Here is an 18,438-nt window from a genome sequence, read left to right on the forward strand (position 1 = left end):
ACGTTGTTAGTGAAACAAAGTCAGACGGGAAAAGGCACGATCTCCATGTAAACCTGCATTTTTGTTTCTCATAACCAGCTGGACATTTTGAAGGACCATGTGGCTGAGCTCATCCAGTCACGTAAGAACAGACCTTTCGTGCTCGCTCTGTGCCAAGAACGGGCTGCAGCTGGTTTGTGGGAGGAAGCATACGAGACTAACGTAAAAATAGTTGGTCAGCTCGACCGCTGCTGTAGTTTTGTGAATGTGGGATGCCAGGATTCACAAAGGTCAAGCAAATATGTGTGGAGAACAGATGCAGCAGCAGTCGCGTTCTAACATTCAGTCTCAAGGTCACAAGGTCAAAAACAGACTGAATGTAATCTTATTCACCTAGGAGCATTCAACAACAGTCTGTACAGTGTTAATAAGTAACCTCAAATGTTTTTGTTTTAGTTTCGAGTTGTGTGTGTCTGTTTTGGTTCTTAGTTGTGACCTGATTTTAAATGAGTACCTCAGCAGTGCTATGAATGGGCAGTCTGGCACTGCACCGTGTGTGCTGACTCAGAAGGCGGACTGAGAGGGAGAGTGGGGGGGCTTGTGATAGATGACAGAAACTGCAACTGGATACTCGATCCAAGTCAGAGCAAAGGCAATAAATGAGTAAACACTCTGTGCTACAGGATCTGTCACATATTGACATGTATAACGATGGCCAGTGACAGTTGGGAGTCTCAGCTGGCAGTTTATTCACTGAAGTTCATTCAACTTTATGATTATTTTAGAGGTTGCAGTTTCTTACTGTAGTGCATTATAAAGAGAGGTGTTTCTGTTATTTAGCCTAATGTTAATCCACTGAGCTACTGTAAAGAACAATGAGTCAGAAAACTCTGTTTTCTAATGTGATATTCTGTAATAATGAAATGTTTAGTACACCCTGTAGGATGTTCCTCTGCTAAATAACCTGCACAGATTGCTTCTCATTTTACATGTAGTTTGATTTTTACCTCATTTATGTATGTACGGTTAAAATTCCTATTCCTACTCCCATTTGATGTGTCTACCTCCTGTGATACCATCTCAATGCCACAAACCAGCTAGAAACCATCATCACCGACACAGCAGGGTTTCCTGGTCAGCCCGTCATTCTCAGAAACTATTTTCTGTGACTCTCACCAGGTCTGAATTGCACAGTTCGTTCACCAGTGGGAAACTGGATGAAAAACTGTTCACAAAGTTTCCACAGTCAGTTGTGTGCTGTGCCATCTTCCCATGTTTCATCCCCTCATGTAGTCCTCGTCAGCCTCTGTTGTTTCTCTCCTCTATCTCCACCTTGAATTTGTTTGACACTGATGTAACAACAGGCAACAGGCTTCATCAACATTATCAGTAACACCTTGTCCTGTTTTTTTTTTTTTTTTTTTCATTTTCCTACGACATCACATGGTGTAAATCTCTCTGGCTTTACCTGACTATACTCCTCTAATGACTGATGTCCAGGCGCCCCCTGGTGTTCATGATGGCCTCTCCCCTCTCACGCAAAGAAAACAATTCCAATGTTTTCTATGTTTTCTTCTCAATTTTTCCACATCTGTTTGCATTTTAGGGCCATTTTGACATTTTTTTTTTCAGTATCAAAATTGGCAGAGCTGTCACGGTCTCTTAGGGAAGTTGACTGATGGGCTGCGTACCACATATCTACGCATGGTTTCAATACAGCACGAGAGTTTTGCTCCAAGTCATCACCTCCTCACTCCTATCCATCTACCATCCTAAACTTTCTCAGGTGCCTTGTGATATGGGCAAAATCTGCAATGTATCTTCAGAAAGGGAACAGCTTCAAGCAGTATGTAGGATGCTCAGAGTGATGTGCTTCTTTTAAAAAATCTTTTAGTGATCTTCTGACTTTTTTCCAAACACAGAACCTCTAACAAACATTTTTGTTGCTTTAGTAAAATCCTCAAGGACAGGCTGAGGTTCATATTTACTGATGATTAATGACGCGTAATGAATACAGCTACCTAGGCACAGTTTCCAACCACTGATTATCTCATTGAATGTTTCTTTGTACCTTGAGGTAATCTTCTGAAGAGGCATCACTGTCAGTGAATGTAGGTGTAATCTATGTGGGTGTATGAATGGATGTGTTTTTGTAAACTCATGTAAAAATGAGCCCTGGGTTTATTCTAAATGTATTCTCACATTAATCCCAAGTCTAACCCACATGGTGTCTATGTGGACATAATTAATATGTAATCCTGTTAGCCTACCTAATGAAATAGGAAACGCCCTACTGAGCAGTGCCACGGCAAAAGCAAAGACTGGAATAATGCAAGTCTCCAATAAATACACCCTAAGCATCATATTTCCCCTGAGAGCTGCTTAACTACATTCAATCAGTACAAATGAATGAGTGGCTGGGTTGGGATCAGATGCCGAACAGATTCCAAAAATTAGTTTTGGTCATGACAGTGAGATTATTTTAAAGAAATGATGTCTGAACACTAGTGTCAGAATCACCCTCAACTACAGACAACACACACCGCCTGGTGGCAATCTGCAATCAGTGGCATCATCAAGTCAGAGGGTACACACAGCTCATCACGCCCACACAGGTGCTCACACTTATTTTGGCTGTTGTTTTTTTTCTTAATGATGACTAGTAGATGTCTTTCACAGAGGAGTTTTACAGGTCACAGTAGGAAAACCACAGGTGTAAATAATTAAATGAATGATGGCAGAATTTCTTTCAGCTTCTAGTCTCAGGACTCTTGTAAGTAATCTGTCTCATTGTCAGGACTTATTGGGTCACTTTAACAGAGCCACTGTTAATAACACTTGTGCTTTGAACTATGATAAATCAAGTGTAAAAAAAAAAGGCCTATTGTTTGGAAAGGGCTAGTAGTAGTAGATGTCAGTGACTTCAGATTTCCACCAGGTGGTGTGTGTGCATATATATCTATCAGGCACTTGAAAAAGACCATGTGGCCAAAACACCCTGTCTTCAAAATATTAACTGACTATTATATTAACTGTGCCTGCAAATGTATCTTTCCAAAACATAAAAGATGTAATAAGACTCATCCTTAAGTTTACACAGGGAAAAAATGTGGTTCAAACAGCCACTCTGATCCTGTCTGAGGTTAATCAAGAAGCTCTTATGACCTCTAGTGGTCAGCAGCAGTACAACAGGATACAATCTACTGTAGATAAGAATATTCACTTCTTCCTTAAAAGTTAGAATTTACAATATACCACAATGTTTTTAAAGCAACACAACAGACATCAATCTTTCAATTTCATTCTGATCAGTTTTTGCATATCATCCAACATTCTGCATAAAAGCAACCATAAGGTCAATGTAATAACACATAAGAGAGGGAACACATGGATATTTCAACTTTAATCACATTATTAACAGTTCTATGAGCAATATAAGGACTCAGCCCTGCCATCCCCCTGAACTAGATACAGTTTCTGGTGATCGTCAACATAGGGAATAGTAACCATGTCCCTACAGCATAATCTTTTCTTCTGTGAAAGGTTTAAACACACGCACACATACAGAATGATCAACTGACTTACTTGGCACACAGGCCAGTATTTCTGTAGCTTGTTTGCTACGCAAGTATCAGACAGACACATGGACAAGCAAACAGCAGGGCGGCCATTTGTGCAGGCTGTGTGCCTGGAAAGTTCAGTCTGAGTTGTACCGCCCCACCTGACGCTGTTAAGAGACAGTATTCATGTCAGAAGGCATTTGTTTGTCCCTCTCTTCTTTGTCATGTAAAAAAAACAACAAAATAACAGAATGAAGGACGAAGTGCATGAGCAGCAAAATGGTGGTGAGCAGGTGGGCAGGTGGGCACACAGATCTACTCTAATACCACGGTGCCGCCTGCTGCCTCCAGGGCTGCTTTCAGTTTCTCTGCCTCTTCTTTGGATACATTGGCCCGGATTTCCTGGGGAAGAGACTCCACTAGTTTCTTAGCCTGGTTTAGGAAGGACAGAGAAAAAACCACAACATTCAGTCACATTACAAGAGCTGGTGTATTGTCCTGAGTCGATCTGCAACTACTGGTACTGAAACAGATGATAGACATTTACTAAAACAATTCAAATCTTTCAACTATGGTGCTGCAGATGCGGTATGTCAGTTGTCATTAACACTACACTACACCTTTTAGAAAACAGTGGAAACCTGTCCCAACTTCCAAATTCACAGTGTGGCATGTGGCTGAACTATGAAACAGCCTCGAATAAACAGCGACAACAGATTTCAGTTTAGATATTTACACAATCAGTATGAAGTAGTGAGAGTTTGGGATTTAAAGAAAAAGCATCACACTGTAAGAACTCCAAAGGAGACCACCAAAGGAAAGCTGTGATAAACTGTATTTTCCTTATGCAGAGTTTTACACTGGTCATTTATCATGAAAAAGTGCTAAATATTAAAAGGTGCTGTGCCTAGTTTTCTTGTAAAAGAACCACGTTTCAGTTTACATTCAGTGTTTCTCATCAAAATGCACTGAGTGTATCCTCTAAACATTTGAAAACCTGGTTCTTCAAACATCCATGTTTGCTAACTATGATCAGGGCCGAACACCAATGATGAGACTCACCTGAACCAGATTTCAAGCCTTGGATGCAGTTCTTCACTTCCTTTATAAGTTTGACTTTTTCAGCTGCTTTTAATTCCGTCAACTTTACTGTGAAGTGAGTCTTCTCCTTCTTGACTGGTACCTCCTTCCTCCTCTGCGGCCTAGTTTCACACGGGACAAAAATAAATTAGCACATTCGTTTGTCCACTTGGATACTCTACAGCAACTATTATCTGCAAATCATTAGGCCTTCACAATTGACATGAAATGGTCAACACACTCTGATTTGACATTCAATTTTAATCTACAGTTTTGCGGAGGTGTTGTAGTAAAAGATATATTATTCTAAGGTGTTCCTGCTATTTTGACCTTCCTCCAAAATAACGCTCACCTGAGCCGCAGGTACAGCTGATCCAGCTGATCCAGCCATCGCCCCCATCGGCATCATTCCAACATCCTGAATGTTCAGAGTTTTCTAAGACCAAGAAACAAAATATAATAAATAAATAAATAATCACTCAACATGACAATAACCTCTATCTGACGAGGCACACTGCAGTTTAAACTCAGCATTTCCACGAAACCTTGAGGAGCTCATTGAGGTCCGATACCTCTAACAAAGTGAGGCTGGCAATGTCGTTGACGAGCTGCTGGATTTTGGGCGAATACTGTTTGGGCGCTCCATCTAATGGAGGCGTGGCAATGGCATCTGAGTGGGTGGCCGGACTGGTCTTCAGAAGTCGGAGAGCACACAGGGTGGGTGTCTGCCGCTGAAGCTGTTGCCTGGAAAAATAAAAAATGGATTAGCTAAGTGACTGACTGTGTCTGGTCCTTGAAAGCCAGGATACAGGACACTGTGTATCCAGATATGTTCAGAGCATGTGTCAAATCAGCTTAGAACATCTGCATTTAACATCTGGCATCAGATCCCGACTATGTCTTTACTAATCATCTCTGATAGAGCTGAAGAAGAAAAATCATATTACGCTTATTTTGACAAATTGCAATGGAAATTTAAAACTTCATTGTCACTGACATACATGTTTTGTAATCCATGGCATTTCTATAACACCACAATACCTCATTCATAGTGATATCTTGTGACAAATTTGACTTTAAAAAAAAAATAAAAAATTGCAGCTCCTGAGACTTAGATATTGTCTTTGGTCATCTTGTAATTATGATCATTTTGATTTTTTATTGCTCATTCCTAATGTCCGATCAGATTGTGATTACTAAAGGAGTAAGTTCACTGCCTCTCAGTTAGATAAGAGATTTTTCACTTTGGGTTCAGACCTCAAATCCTTGTCTGGCATTCAAACGTGTGGTTGGTGTCACCCATGCCTGACAAAACTTGATGTACCATGATGTATTGCTGATAACTTTATCATGCTGCACTTAGGGGCTGCATTCACACCTTTGTCTAGATCAGCCACAAATAATCCCCATCTTCCTGACTTGTTATTAGTGTCCTCAGTGTACAGCAATCTCCAAAGTAGGAGATGCAGCTTGCAGTTATTTGTCCAGTTAAAACATGAATTTCCAGTTACCCCAGTGTGACCTTGGCTGTCAGAAGCAGAGCTGCTAAATGGGGGGGGGGACATGTTTGATAAGTGCAGCGATTCTTCTTCTACGACCAAGCTTTTTTAAAAAAGAGGACAAACTGTTTCGTAAGAATAAATGCAGCTTCTACTGGGCCACGGTGCTGGAGTTACAGCCCGTGAGGAAACGTTAACTACCGGGTGAAGTTACCGAGCTAACGTTGGCTAGCCTGCTTTACGCACAACCGCAAAACGTGAAGCTTCTTTATAAACGCTGAGAAAATACACATTCCGTATTAACACAAGCTACAGAGACAACCGCACGGTTAAGAACCAAAAACACCCGCAACAGTCAGCGGCTGTCTGCCCTTGAAGAGGCAAGCAGCCGGGACACTGATATACCGTTACCGCTGCTGCCCCGTTGTTACGTGACTGACTGCTGCCCGCTTCGGAAGACGTTACGTACCGGTGCGTGGTCGCCGCAACCCGCAGCGCGGTCCGGAGGCAGCGTCTGGTGCAGTACATGCTTTTCACGTGAACTGGAGCCGTTTATCCCGGTGTCCCTCTGAAAAACGAGCCAAGTCTGTCACGGCCAGGTCCGCTTCCACAGTTCACTCTGCCTCAAAAGCACATGGCGCCTGACCTACCCACAATGCCCTGCGTGAACTGTTAGAAAACCTACGGGGGCCCATACGGGACATACAAGTTTAAATAAATAAATAAATAAACAAACAAACGAGAATTACGGATCATAGAAATAACCATTGAATGTATTGTACCAAATTACATACATATAGAAATGAAATAATTTAGTACATCACAGCAGCAACAGACATTCAAAAGTTGCCTTAATTCAAAATGTTAATTGTTTGGGTTTTTTTCAACTCAAAACATAGGAAATTGGTTATTCGGTCAAGCCTGTATTTATAAAGACACAGATATAAATTAAAGTACATATTAGTAAATTGTATTGCAAAGTGAAAATACAAATAAATAAAGGGCAGTGTGTTCAGAATTTTCACTTTAAAATCAACAACTTATTAAAACTGCTCAGAGATGACAAATCTTTTGCAATCTGATGTTACAGATTATATTATTAGTCCTTAGCTTTAACACTTTACATAAAAGCTACATAGAAACAGATTTATTTTCTTTCTTCTTTAAACATTAGTTTATTACACCTACATTATTTATTTACTTTAATTTAATGATACAGTCATTTATTTATTGTTTTGCATGTCCCTGTGCTTTCCTTCACTAGCTCCTTCTCTCCTATGAAGATTTGTTTATTAAGACATGAAAACAACACAACTTGATCCACAGAGTAACTCTGTAAAGTTTTGACACAACCTCGGCACAAGTAAACAAAATATTTTCCCTTTAGAAAATCGAAATTGGACAGTATATTCATCTATAGGGTCCAGTCATCTTTGGAAACATAATATCTGTAACAACAACTTATTTTTATGTTTAATTTACACATGAATAGAATTGTTGAGGGCCTAGATTTAATACATTAATGCAATATAATACCACACGTTATGATGATGATTATCATGTTGATTATTATTCCAGTAAATGTGATTGACTGTATATTTACATTTTTATGACAACAGCTGCCATATGTGTGTCTGTGTACTACCTGTACTTTACCAGTGCTGGGAGCTGCAGGGAGGAGTACAGAGGGAATCCTCTTAACCAGGTAATCTCTGCAACCATCTGCTGTTACAGTCATCCACCACATTCAGCCTCCACCAATATGCCATTTCCCAGCTAGTTTCTGTCAACCAGCCCAATGTGTCGGTAAGAGGGATCCTCTGAGAGAGAAAATCACTGCGTAGTCTGGCAGCACAAGGTAAAAGTGTGACATATCCCTCTGCTTCTTTCCTCCAGGCCATGCTGCTGTCTCCTCAGGCAGAGAGGAACTGGGAGGGTCTGTGCTCAATGCTCGAAGATGTGTTGGAGGACCAGTCCCACAGGCAGCTGTTCGCCTTGGAGCTGGGCTCGGGAACCGGGCAGCATGTAATACGCTTTGCCCAGAAGATGCCCTTCGTCACCTGGCAGCCATCAGACATCAAAGAGGAGTCTCGGGACAGGTTTGTGTCTTGTAGAGAAAGGCTTCCAGGGGTTATGCTGCCTTATGTGCATCAGACACATTCAACAATCTTGTTATGGATCTGCACGATTGGCTACAGTAGTGATAGTGTTGACTGTGTTATAGTAAGCTTTATAGGCAACAGGATGTGCACTTTCTGGTTCACATATAAGATTTAGTCTGCATGACTTGTTTACAGTATCAAGGCATACATTGCTGCAACCCACGCAAAGACAGTACTGCAACCTGTCCACCTGGATGCCAGCGAACCGTGGGAGAAATGGGCCGGTCTCTCTCGCAGCTCCTGTGACATTATTATTGCCATTAACTTACTGCAATATCAGCTCCTTCAAAACAGCACAGGTAGGCTTGGTCATGTAAAAACAATGAAAAATGTTGAGCTAATAGGCTATGAAAAATAATGATGCTATGCTGTATTGGTTCATTTATAAAAAATAATCTGAAAACTAGCTAATACTTGTTTCTTTTTCCTTTTTTTTTATGTGCGTGCTGCAAAATTTCTAAGGGTGTTGTCAATGGAGCAGGTCAGATCCTCAAACAAAATGGCCTTTTGATAACATATGGGGTATGTGCCAACAGTAGTGTGCTTTCAAAAACAGCATCATGTAAATGTGAAGAGCTAAAGAACAACACAACAAACCTTAAATATGTTTCAGGTGTATGCTATTAATGGCACCATTACACCAAGTTGTAACGAAGACCTGGACGCAGAGCTTCGAAAGATGTGAGTGGGCATCTATTTTACTGTAGTAATATACTACTAGATGATAATAATATATGTCGGTGGCTTTAGTGGTATGATGTAAAGAGACTGACTTATCTAATTCTGTTATATAGGAATCCAGAGTGGGGTCTTCCAGATATTGATGTACTGAGACAGCTGGCCTATGGGAACGGGATGCGTTTAGAGAGGATGGTGAGTCACATAATGTAGTTTGAGGTTAACTACTTGGTAATAACTCCAATATCACTTTTACACTTGTAATGTCTCATTTCCAGATTGAGATGGAAGACTACTACAAATGCCTCATCTTCAGAAAATTTTAAAAAAGCCAAATTGCACAAAGAAGATTTTAAAACATTCTTATTTGTATACTGTAAGCCATCATATGTAATACTGTATTCACATGGATAAAGGTTGTGATACATACATACACTGCATGCCTTTCTTTTCAAATTCTATGGAAGAATCTAGAAAAAGAAACAAGATGAAGCTTGTGGACAGTAAGAACCAGATATTTATTAAATATAATTTTAAAATTACTTTAAAGTCAGACAGATCAGTATGATGGAATAAAGAAGGTCACAGATGGCAACTTAAGGGTTACAGAAATCACTGATTGGGTGTGTGATACATACATGCGGCACATCATGTTCACCCTGCAAGCATATCCACATTTCTGGAGAGCCAAGTACACTTGAGAAAAGATTGCCCACCTGTACTTACTACGCAGACATCCTCATCTATGACAGTTACAACCAAATGCACCCAGCCTGGGGCATCCAATGTTTCTTTATGTTCTTTATGATACTTAATGTTCAGTAACACAAGTTACTTTAATAAAGAGAGATGCAGGAGTTGCTGGACTGCTTTAACATGTATATTTTATGGTTTCTAGTTGTGTGATTTCAATGATTTAATCTATGAAAAGTATGTTTAATGAGGATTAAACAACCAACCAGCTAAATTTCTAACACTCCTCCAACAATGTACAATCCCTGCCACGTGTTTCATCATCTCAGAAACTACATTAAGACACTCAAAGAGTCCAAGCAGTGCACAACAAATTAATGCCAAAAAAAACATAAGATAACCCTAGTTTGTGTGTATCTCTGTGCATGAGAAGGGATGGAACTGGAAAACTACTACTGGAATGTCAAGCTGTGAACCTGATGGACATGTGGAGTTAGTGCCATTTATTTCAGGCCTGTGACTGTGCTTTCTCTCCCAAGACATCGCTCCTGATCCACACACCCATAACCTCTTAAACAGCACATACAGGTATCTCTCAATCACTCCCCAAAGTGTTAGGATAGGTTGCAATAATTAACTTCCATTCCAGAAAATAATAAAATTTAACATGCAAATTTTGCCATAGAAAAATATGAGACAAAGGATGGTTATGTCTTTTTTTCCCTCCTCAATTATTATCATATTTTCTTATTGTTTGTAACTTTAATACCACTGACTATTTCTGAGCTTCAGTAATTCATTTAATAAGGAAATACTACATACATATCAGAGGAAAGAGGGAGAAAGAGGGTGGAGGGGTCTGGGTTATGGTGCCCTCTCTTGCAGCTTCACCTCACATTCCCGTACTTCAGTGGGGGAGAGGCAAGGGGAGCAGCAGTTCTGCAACATCATCACAATATTTCACGATGCCACGACATCACAGCTAGGTGGAAGGTAGGAGGTGTGTGTGTGTTTGTGTGTTTTTCCAGAGGGCATCCTCAGAGTCCAGAAAGGAAGGGGGAGAGACCAAAAAGGAGGAGGAGGAGGAAGAGGAGGGTGTAGTGTGTCAGACCCTGCAGCGTTTTCGGGGCTTTCAGTCGAAGGAGATGAGCTGTGCCTCTGCGCTGCCAGGCACAGCTTGAGGCGCCTGCTGCTGCGCCTGCTGCTGCTGCTGTGGGCCACCGGGGGGAGCCACCTGGCCAGCAAGATAAAGTAGGATTAGTGTAAATTGAAATACCTACAGTGTGTTGGAAGGTATTTTACTGCTGACACCTGGTAACAGAGGAAGAAATAATAACACAACTGACCTGCTGGTACATGGGCTGCTGGCCTGGCATGTACTGCTGTTGGGGGGGCATATTGGGGTCCTGCCCTGGCAACGCTGAGATCATGTTCTGCATGCTGTACGGCTGGTAGCCCATGTAACCCATACCGTTGGTCGGGGCGGCCTGGGACATCGGGGGCATACTCTGGGCCTGAGAGACCACATTCTGCACAGAATTCATTCTCCCTTAGTATTCTGACAGTATTATACGTAGTGATCATAAACTGAAAGTGGGAGTCAGTCATTACCTGGTAGCCCTGTGTAGGTGTGGGCTGATAATTGGAGTAGGGTGGACTAGTAGTAGGTGGAGCCTGACCGGGAGGAGCAGGCTGCCCATTGGTTCCCGCAGGCTGGTACATGTACGCATTAACCATATTGGGATCTAGAGGAAGAGAAGAGACACAAGGGCATAACTAGAATAACCATATCGAAGTATCATATAAAATAGTTCCTGTCTGAAAGTAATGCCAAATATTGCAGAGTTTATTTGAAGATATTCCAGTTTATCCATCATCTTGTTGACTTCCTCACCTGTGGCAGCGCCAGGCATAGCTTGGTACTGTGCTGGTGCAGTCTGCCCAGGCTGGTTCATATATATGTTATGCATAGGTGAACCCTCCACAGAACCAGCAGGGCTGAAGGTGCCCGGGTAGCTGGGTGGAGCACCCGGCTGGTACACCACCCCTCCTGCCACGTTGGGGGGCAAAGACTGCATCTGTTTAACAGCACATACAGACATTATCAGACACTGTTTCAACAAGAGTTATGAAGTGGTGAGATCGGCAGAGCCACTGCAGCACGGGTCACCGCAGAGTGTGTACCTGGGCGTAGGGCAGAGAGAAAGCAGGCATCTGGGCTCTCATCTGGATTGTGTGCTTCTGCTGCTCCAGGCGCATCTGCCTCTCCTTCTCCTGCTCCTGGAGGCGCTGAATGGCCAGCTGTCTCTGCATCTCCAGGTACTCCTTCAGTTCAAAGACAAACACTTGTTGCATGGTACTGCATAAAATATCAACCTGCACTGCAACTGAAGAGCCTCATTTCATTACCTGTTTTTTCTGCCTCATGATCTCCAGTTTTTGTGCCAGCTGGATCTGCCTCTGCCTCTCCGCTTCCTCTGCGGCACGACGCAGCTTCTCTCTGTGTTCGTCACGAAGGGCGTTGAGAGCCGCCCGGGCATCGCGCACTTGAGCCAGCTTGTCCTGCAGCCCCTCATAGTACACTGCCGATGAAACAAACAGTGTTGCAGTTGAAAGATTAGATACTCAGGGAGACGTGAATGTGTAGGTGCACGCACACGTGTGAGCAGCTAACACTCACATCGCTTCTCATCTAGCTGGTTGAGGATGTCCAGCAGCTGCGGATGCATGTTGTTGATGGACTGGAAAAGGGACAGCACGGCACTGTCATTAGTGATGCTGCGCCCACGCATGTGGTTGCTCTTCATGCGGTTCAGGAAGGTAGTGACGGCGTTCTGCAGGGCCTTCAGAAACTGTTCGTGGTTCTCCTCTGACTCCCCGTTCTGGTACTGCTGCTGAAGGCGGGCACGACAGGGAAGCACAGAGGAGAGCAGAGAGTCATTTTGTGGTCTGCCTTCTCCAGCTAGACAAAAAAAAACATCTTACATCTAAACTCAACATAGTATTTCAATATACCTCTACTATGCTGACTGGCTGGACGGGGACATGGCTTTCTACAGGCTGAGTGATTGGCGGAAGGGGCTCAGCCAATGGCACAGGGGCAGGGGCTGAGGGGGTGGGACTTTTGCGAGCCTCCTCCTGTTTCTTCTCCCAGTATGTTCTGTTCAGGTAACGGGCCAGCTGGAAAATCATGACACAAACATTAGTCCATTAGTGTATAATAATGCAGGTAATGAAGAAGAGAAGGACATCATACGTACCTCAGGGTCTACATCTTCTGCTGATGGAGCAGAGGAGTTCTGGAGAGAGTACATAGTTCATACTGGTCAGTAACAAAAGATTATTGCAATAATTTCTTTCAACTTCATTTGATTGATTTAAATAATGTAAAAAATGTTTGGTAGTACAAACAATTCATTTTTCCAAGAGAAGTCTTACCACAGGGGAAGTGTAGAGGGTGCTGACTGGTGGTGCTGAGGAAGTCACTGGGGTGGGATCAGCTTTGGGATACATCGAGTACGAGTTCTTTTGCCTCTGTAAATGAACACACACACACGCACACACAGCTATGGGTCAGTTTTTCCTCTATAAACAGGCCGTAAAATTACAGAGTAAAATTTCAGCCCTGTAAACCAACCATCCGTTCCTTCTCCTCAGCCTCGCTTTGGGAAAGAGCGATAGCCAGTTGCAGCTCCTCCTCCTCCTGAAGCGCTGCCTCATCTCTCTTGGGCGGCATCTGGTGAGAGAAAGGAGAGTGACGGTAAGATCTGACTTTCGGTAACTGGCGTGTCCGTCAGCTAAGCCGTCTCATTTTCTGCCTAAACAATTACCTGTGACTGTTGGGACAGTGGGCTGGTCAGGTACTCGGGAGGCAGTTCAGCAGAGCCTGAGGATGGGGCTTTCCCTTCAGCTTTCCTAAGTGGAGGAGAGAGGGAGGGGTGGCTGGTGAGGAAAAGGGATCAGGGAGGACAAACAACCTTGTAAATCAGAGGAGAGCATTCTGTCTGAGGCACCAAGCACTCTCCAAAAACACAGCAATACAAGAAAGCAACCAGGGAATGCACACATCTGTCAAAGCTGCAAAATTCTCTCAACCTGTTATTGTATTAAATAGGAAATGTTTACAAGTTTTTTTAATCTACATTCAGATTTGGATGTGCATTTAATGACACATAAAATCAAGCAGAGTCATGGAGAGTACATAAATTCTATGCTAAGGCTTTGCAGGATTATTTGTGCCAAAGTTCAAGTCAGTCAGAATCATGATGACTGAGTTATGGCTATTCACATTCTTGCTCTGTTCAAATTTTGCAGCATTGTTCAGAGGAGGTGCAAGCCATGGTCATTTACATCATACAGGTGGTGGCATATAAATAAATAAATAACTTTTTCAGGGTCATCCATATACAGTATATTGTGTATAATGTTTGGTAAAGACTAGATGAAATTCATAGTGAAGAAAACAAAATTCAAAATGGTGGAAAAATATGGCTGAAAACATGACTTTCTGATGATAGTGATCAATCACAGAGGAAAACAATCTACCAGTGTGTATCTACAAAAAAATAATGCAGCATAACATGAGCAGGACAAAACGTCATAATAGCATAAATGTCATGATATGACCCTCCATTGCTGGAGGCAGAAACAATGGTACTGTCCAGGGACACTATACTTGACACTCACTTGTTAAGCAGCTCAAAGCAGGGCTCACACACACGCACTTCCTTCTCGATGCCAAACTTAGGAATGGTTGAGTACTTGGACGAACACTTGCCGCAGAAAATCTGGCCGCAGGCTCGACAGTGGTGCTGGAAAAGCACAGGAAACAAAATCCGTGGTCAACTTTCGCACATAAGCTACAGACACTCCACATATATTCCTGTAACTGAATGAAGGAAACCATAAAATCTGCCCTAGTTATATGGAAGCCCAGCCTACCTTTCTTGTCATAACTCCAAACTGGACTCTGCACCGGTGGCACTCCTCAGCGTCCACCCAGTCTGGGGCCTGGACAACAAACAGACATCAAACGTTACTACTGATCTGATGACATGGCAAAAAAGCATCACTGCAGCTCGGTGTACATACAGTCTATCTTCTCTTCTAATGCCACGACCAGCATCTTATTTTATAGTGTGCATTTACCATACAACTCTTGCTACTTGTGCAACACTAACTAAATACTCTCAACTCTACAGTGAAACAAGAGAAACAAAATATCTCACTCTCTCAGCCGCAAACATCGCATCACTCTCCTTAAACTCGGGGAACACATGACCTGTTGAGAAAAGAAAAACAGACCTGTTAAGTGGATTTGTGAAAAACAGGATTTCTGTAGTGTTTACTAAATTCAACTTAAGGCTTTTTACCAGCAAATAGAATGCAACAGGAGGATCAAATTAGTGGGAACAGTAAGGCTTATAATTATTTATTTAGTGCATTCATTTTAGTTTTATAAGTACTTTCCAGTTGTATAGAACAATAATTCCTACGAATATATACAATCAATTGATCTGGACCCAGATAATCAACTGTTACACCAGTCTCACTTGTAGTTTATCAATGTCTCTTTATAGCTCACAGCCGCATATAAAACACAAACTGTCTTTGACTGTCTAAATAAATGACTTGAATGTCTAAAATTTTGTTTTTCTTAAAAGGAAGAAACATCTATCTGGGTCATTATACCCAGAGGTTTCCTTTCAAATGAGAGCAACAGTGAAAAAATAACAAGAAAGTACAGTATATGTGCATGTTTCCACTTACCTTCCACTTTCATAATCTGGTAAGTGTCTTGAACCACCTTGTATTTGGGTTCGTTGCGGAAGGCGTGAGCCCAGGCCTGGATCAGGTACAGAATCTTGTTTCTGACGTTTGGTTCAGTCTGTTTCTGGTGGTAAAAGAACCACACAGAGTAAAGCTAATGTGTCTTTGCAATTCAATGCCCTTTTTATTTTTATGTTCTACACCTCTGTTGTACCCCTGGTATGACTGAGCAAACTGAACCAAACAACACTGTGTCTGATGACAAGAAGTCAGGTGGGAAGTCCCTTGCTTTGGTCTGAAAAACCCTCCTGTCACAAGGCAGTGACGTCATCAGGAAGCTGAAACCAGCATGTGGCCGTAGGAGCCTGTGTCACATGGTACAACTTGGATCCAATCAAATATTGCTCACTCATGCTGTAATGCAGCCAGCTGCCTGACAGCAGTGAACAGTTATCCAGATGAGAGAAAGGGTGGGAGAGGTGATTAACCTGATGAGACGTGAAACATTCTTTTGTTTAGTCAATTAGCTGAGAATTTCCTGCTTTTCACTGTTTTCCATCATTGTAAACTGAAAAACCTGTGGGTTTTGGACTGCTGGTGAAACAATACAAGACATTTGAGGACGTTACCCTGGACTCTAATCAATAGTCATGAGCATTTTTTTAAAAAATCATTGGATTGATTGATAATGAAGTCTTAATCGTGATTCTATAACTGCCCCAGTCCTTTGTCAGCAAATTCAGCTTCACAATAAAAACATAATATTGACTACAACTAAAGTAAAGACTCATGTTTTGAAACAATTGGACTGTTGCAGCCTGAAAACAGACACTGAGAGCATTATAATTGAGATTAAACAGCAGGAGTGTGAGACTACAGATAATAATCAAATGAAGGTGACCTTGAGCAGATCCTTCAGTTCCTCCATAGTCTGTTTGCTCGCCACCTCATCGTGGACAGTCTGGCCACAGTTCTTCACCACAGACTCAAGGACCTGAAAGAGGAAGGCTGCGTTATTATTCACTACACCAACTATATCGTACAGATTTCATGTGCAGCAGCTTTCTCCCCCAAAAAAGAGGTGACAGTAGATTACAGTAGATTTTCAAGTAATTTGTTGTTGAATGATGTTAAATTTTTACATGTTATTATGTATTAATTTTTACCAGCTGAGAAATAATTTAGCAGCAACATTATAAACTAAAAACATATCTTACCTCCAGTGCGTACAGAGCCACGTGTGGATTTTTGTCATTCAGCTTCTTCTTAATGGCTCCAATAGCATATTTAGCTCTGCGATAACAAAAACAAATATAAGTTAATAGAGAGCCCACTTGTTTGTTCACTTCATAAAAAAATCAAATAGTCAAATTAACTACTTGAATATGTTTGCAGACAGAAGTTGGCAGAATAACTCACTGTGTGTCTCCTTGTCGAATCAGATCACAGATTTGCAGAATGGATTCCCAGTCAGTCTCCAGCAGGAGCTGACTAGTAGCTTTATCTGCAATTAATACACAATTAAAAACTTAACGCTGATATATTCTCTGCTTAATACCTATAACATAGTATCTGCTACACCAAACCAACATGTCATCAAAGTAACAGGCTTCCTCTTTTCCTAATTTCAGTCCTAGATGTGTTATAGACTTCCTCTATGGAAACTATGTTCATCTGGGATTTACACGTAGATATAACATGATGAATTCTGTTTCATTGTATAGAACTGTCTTCAATAATTAACTTTACCTCATTCATATAAATAAAATGTCCAAAGTTGCCAACTGCTTCAACTTTAAAACCTCCAATTTGACTATTTGGTTGTTTGTCTGTGGTAATTTGACTAATCGTGTCTATGGAAATATACACAGCTATGGCACAGACCCAGCTAACATGCTAAGGGACTTAAGACTGGGTTTTGGTTTGTGCCTGATCTTGAGGCCCTCTGGCAACTTCTAACTAGTTACAGGAACTTCATTGTGTAAGCCAGTGCTGCTAACACAGTGTATATTTCTAAATGTCCGTGTTTCAAATTACCACAGCACAGAAACTATGGGTTTATGGGGCACCAACACCTCATTTTTACCCCTGGCATGTACTTTACTCTCCATATGCAACATGACTCATGAAATCACCTACACCAACTGTGAGGTATGACACAGTTGCTTTGTTTTTTTCCTTGGGATATTGCTAGGGCAAACTAAATACAGCCATTTAACATTAAATTTAGCCCACTGTACTTTAAAGTTAAGACTTCTAATTCAGTGTAAAGTTGATCTCGACAGGTAAGAGATTAGCAGCTACCTGATCAACCTGTTGTGGACTTTAAAAACTTGAGACAACACTACAGATTCATGGCTGATAACGTTGTGCTTGGCTGCATGCCCTTTCCTGGACAGCCAGGCCATGTCATGAGTTATACAATAACATTAAAGTTGGCATGAATATCTAACTAACGTTTATATATTATCGTGTCTGGAGCTGACATGAACTAAAGGGAATCGACAGGGTGTTATTTTCTTGACTAAGAGCTTAAACATAAAACATAAGTGTTTTATTAGATTTTGAGCTAAAAACAAATAAAGGGCAAATAAGAGCGTATTCGCTTCTTAGCCGGGTTGCTAAATTTAATGAGCCCAACTGGGCCTCCAAACAATAGCAGCGAATTTGTTAGCAGGCTAAAATTAGCTGGCCCGAGCAGAGCCACAGCCCCAGCGTCTGTCAAAACAATACGCTGGAAAACATCGCACTTTGACTCACAGTTGATCGATAAACCAACCAACTTGACGGATGTGCGGATAACTTACCGAGGAGCCTCTCAAATGTACCTCCGCCCTTCCCCATGTTAGATTCAAAGTGTCAAAGTCGTTGTCGAGGAGTCTTGTTTGGTCAACGGATCCTGGTATTTCCACCGCTCGGGTTAGCCTGTTAGCTTCTGTGTTAGCCACGGAGCACAGCTGTGCAGCTCTTCCTACTTCCTGCTTCCGCTGCAGAAACCACAACACGGAAGGATTTTCT

The 18,438-nt window shown here is 41.8% G+C and overlaps 3 protein-coding genes across 7 annotated transcripts in view; 1 reads left to right on the forward strand and 2 right to left on the reverse strand.

The window, feature by feature from the left end:
- The window catches only part of zgc:103625 (methyltransferase-like 26 B), a 38,189-nt gene extending 28,360 nt beyond the window's left edge, over positions 1–9,829 (forward strand). Inside the window, 7 exon segments of the mRNA XM_051073999.1 lie at positions 7,778–8,217; positions 8,416–8,557; positions 8,559–8,579; positions 8,743–8,802; positions 8,894–8,961; positions 9,075–9,153; positions 9,237–9,829. Coding sequence (XP_050929956.1) covers positions 8,018–8,217; positions 8,416–8,557; positions 8,559–8,579; positions 8,743–8,802; positions 8,894–8,961; positions 9,075–9,153; positions 9,237–9,284 — 618 coding nt within the window. The 5' untranslated portion in view covers positions 7,778–8,017 and the 3' untranslated portion in view covers positions 9,285–9,829.
- mrpl12 (mitochondrial ribosomal protein L12) lies at positions 3,364–6,679 on the reverse strand. The gene is made up of 5 exons (XM_018704651.2): positions 6,588–6,679; positions 5,165–5,363; positions 4,966–5,055; positions 4,613–4,734; positions 3,364–3,981 (listed from the first exon to the last, which is right to left on the reverse strand). The coding sequence occupies exons 1-5, from the start codon at positions 6,644–6,646 to the stop codon at positions 3,855–3,857; spliced, it is 597 nt and encodes a 198-aa protein (XP_018560167.1). The 5' UTR covers positions 6,647–6,679; the 3' UTR covers positions 3,364–3,854.
- hgs (hepatocyte growth factor-regulated tyrosine kinase substrate) lies at positions 9,453–18,408 on the reverse strand. Of its 5 annotated transcripts, none has more exons than XM_018704644.2 (20): positions 18,228–18,408; positions 16,840–16,924; positions 16,638–16,713; positions 16,322–16,414; positions 15,421–15,544; positions 14,880–14,932; positions 14,593–14,661; positions 14,338–14,462; positions 13,482–13,566; positions 13,289–13,387; positions 13,090–13,185; positions 12,912–12,950; positions 12,667–12,831; positions 12,332–12,542; positions 12,061–12,233; positions 11,836–11,976; positions 11,546–11,729; positions 11,263–11,396; positions 10,998–11,180; positions 9,453–10,885 (listed from the first exon to the last, which is right to left on the reverse strand). In XM_018704644.2, the coding sequence occupies exons 1-20, from the start codon at positions 18,262–18,264 to the stop codon at positions 10,784–10,786; spliced, it is 2,274 nt and encodes a 757-aa protein (XP_018560160.1). In that variant the 5' UTR covers positions 18,265–18,408; the 3' UTR covers positions 9,453–10,783. The 5 variants fall into 5 exon arrangements, with proteins under 5 accessions (XP_018560160.1, XP_018560157.1, XP_018560158.1 ...); XM_018704641.2 differs by having other exon boundaries at positions 13,482–13,593; XM_018704642.2 differs by having other exon boundaries at positions 12,332–12,545; positions 13,482–13,593; positions 15,421–15,538; positions 18,228–18,407.
- Positions 18,409–18,438: the final 30 nt, after the last annotated feature.

This window comes from Lates calcarifer, linkage group LG11, assembly GCF_001640805.2.
Source record: "Lates calcarifer isolate ASB-BC8 linkage group LG11, TLL_Latcal_v3, whole genome shotgun sequence".
Lineage (NCBI taxonomy): Eukaryota > Metazoa > Chordata > Actinopteri > Centropomidae > Lates > Lates calcarifer.

Excerpts from the sequence above, each read along its gene's own strand:
- mrpl12 (XM_018704651.2), bottom strand. The coding sequence starts at position 6,646 with ATGTACTGCACCAGACGCTGCCTCCGGACCGCGCTGCGGGTTGCGGCG. Across the intron at positions 5,364-6,587 it reads GTTGCGGCGACCACGCACCG|GCAACAGCTTCAGCGGCAGA; the intron begins GTACGTAACGTC and ends TTATTTTTCCAG. Across the intron at positions 5,056-5,164 it reads ACCTCAATGAGCTCCTCAAG|AAAACTCTGAACATTCAGGA; the intron begins GTTTCGTGGAAA and ends TCTTGGTCTTAG.
- hgs (XM_018704640.2), bottom strand. The coding sequence starts at position 18,264 with ATGGGGAAGGGCGGAGGTACATTTGAGAGGCTCCTCG. Across the intron at positions 16,925-18,227 it reads TACATTTGAGAGGCTCCTCG|ATAAAGCTACTAGTCAGCTC; the intron begins GTAAGTTATCCG and ends TATTAATTGCAG. Across the intron at positions 16,714-16,839 it reads ATTCGACAAGGAGACACACA|AGCTAAATATGCTATTGGAG; the intron begins GTGAGTTATTCT and ends TTGTTATCGCAG.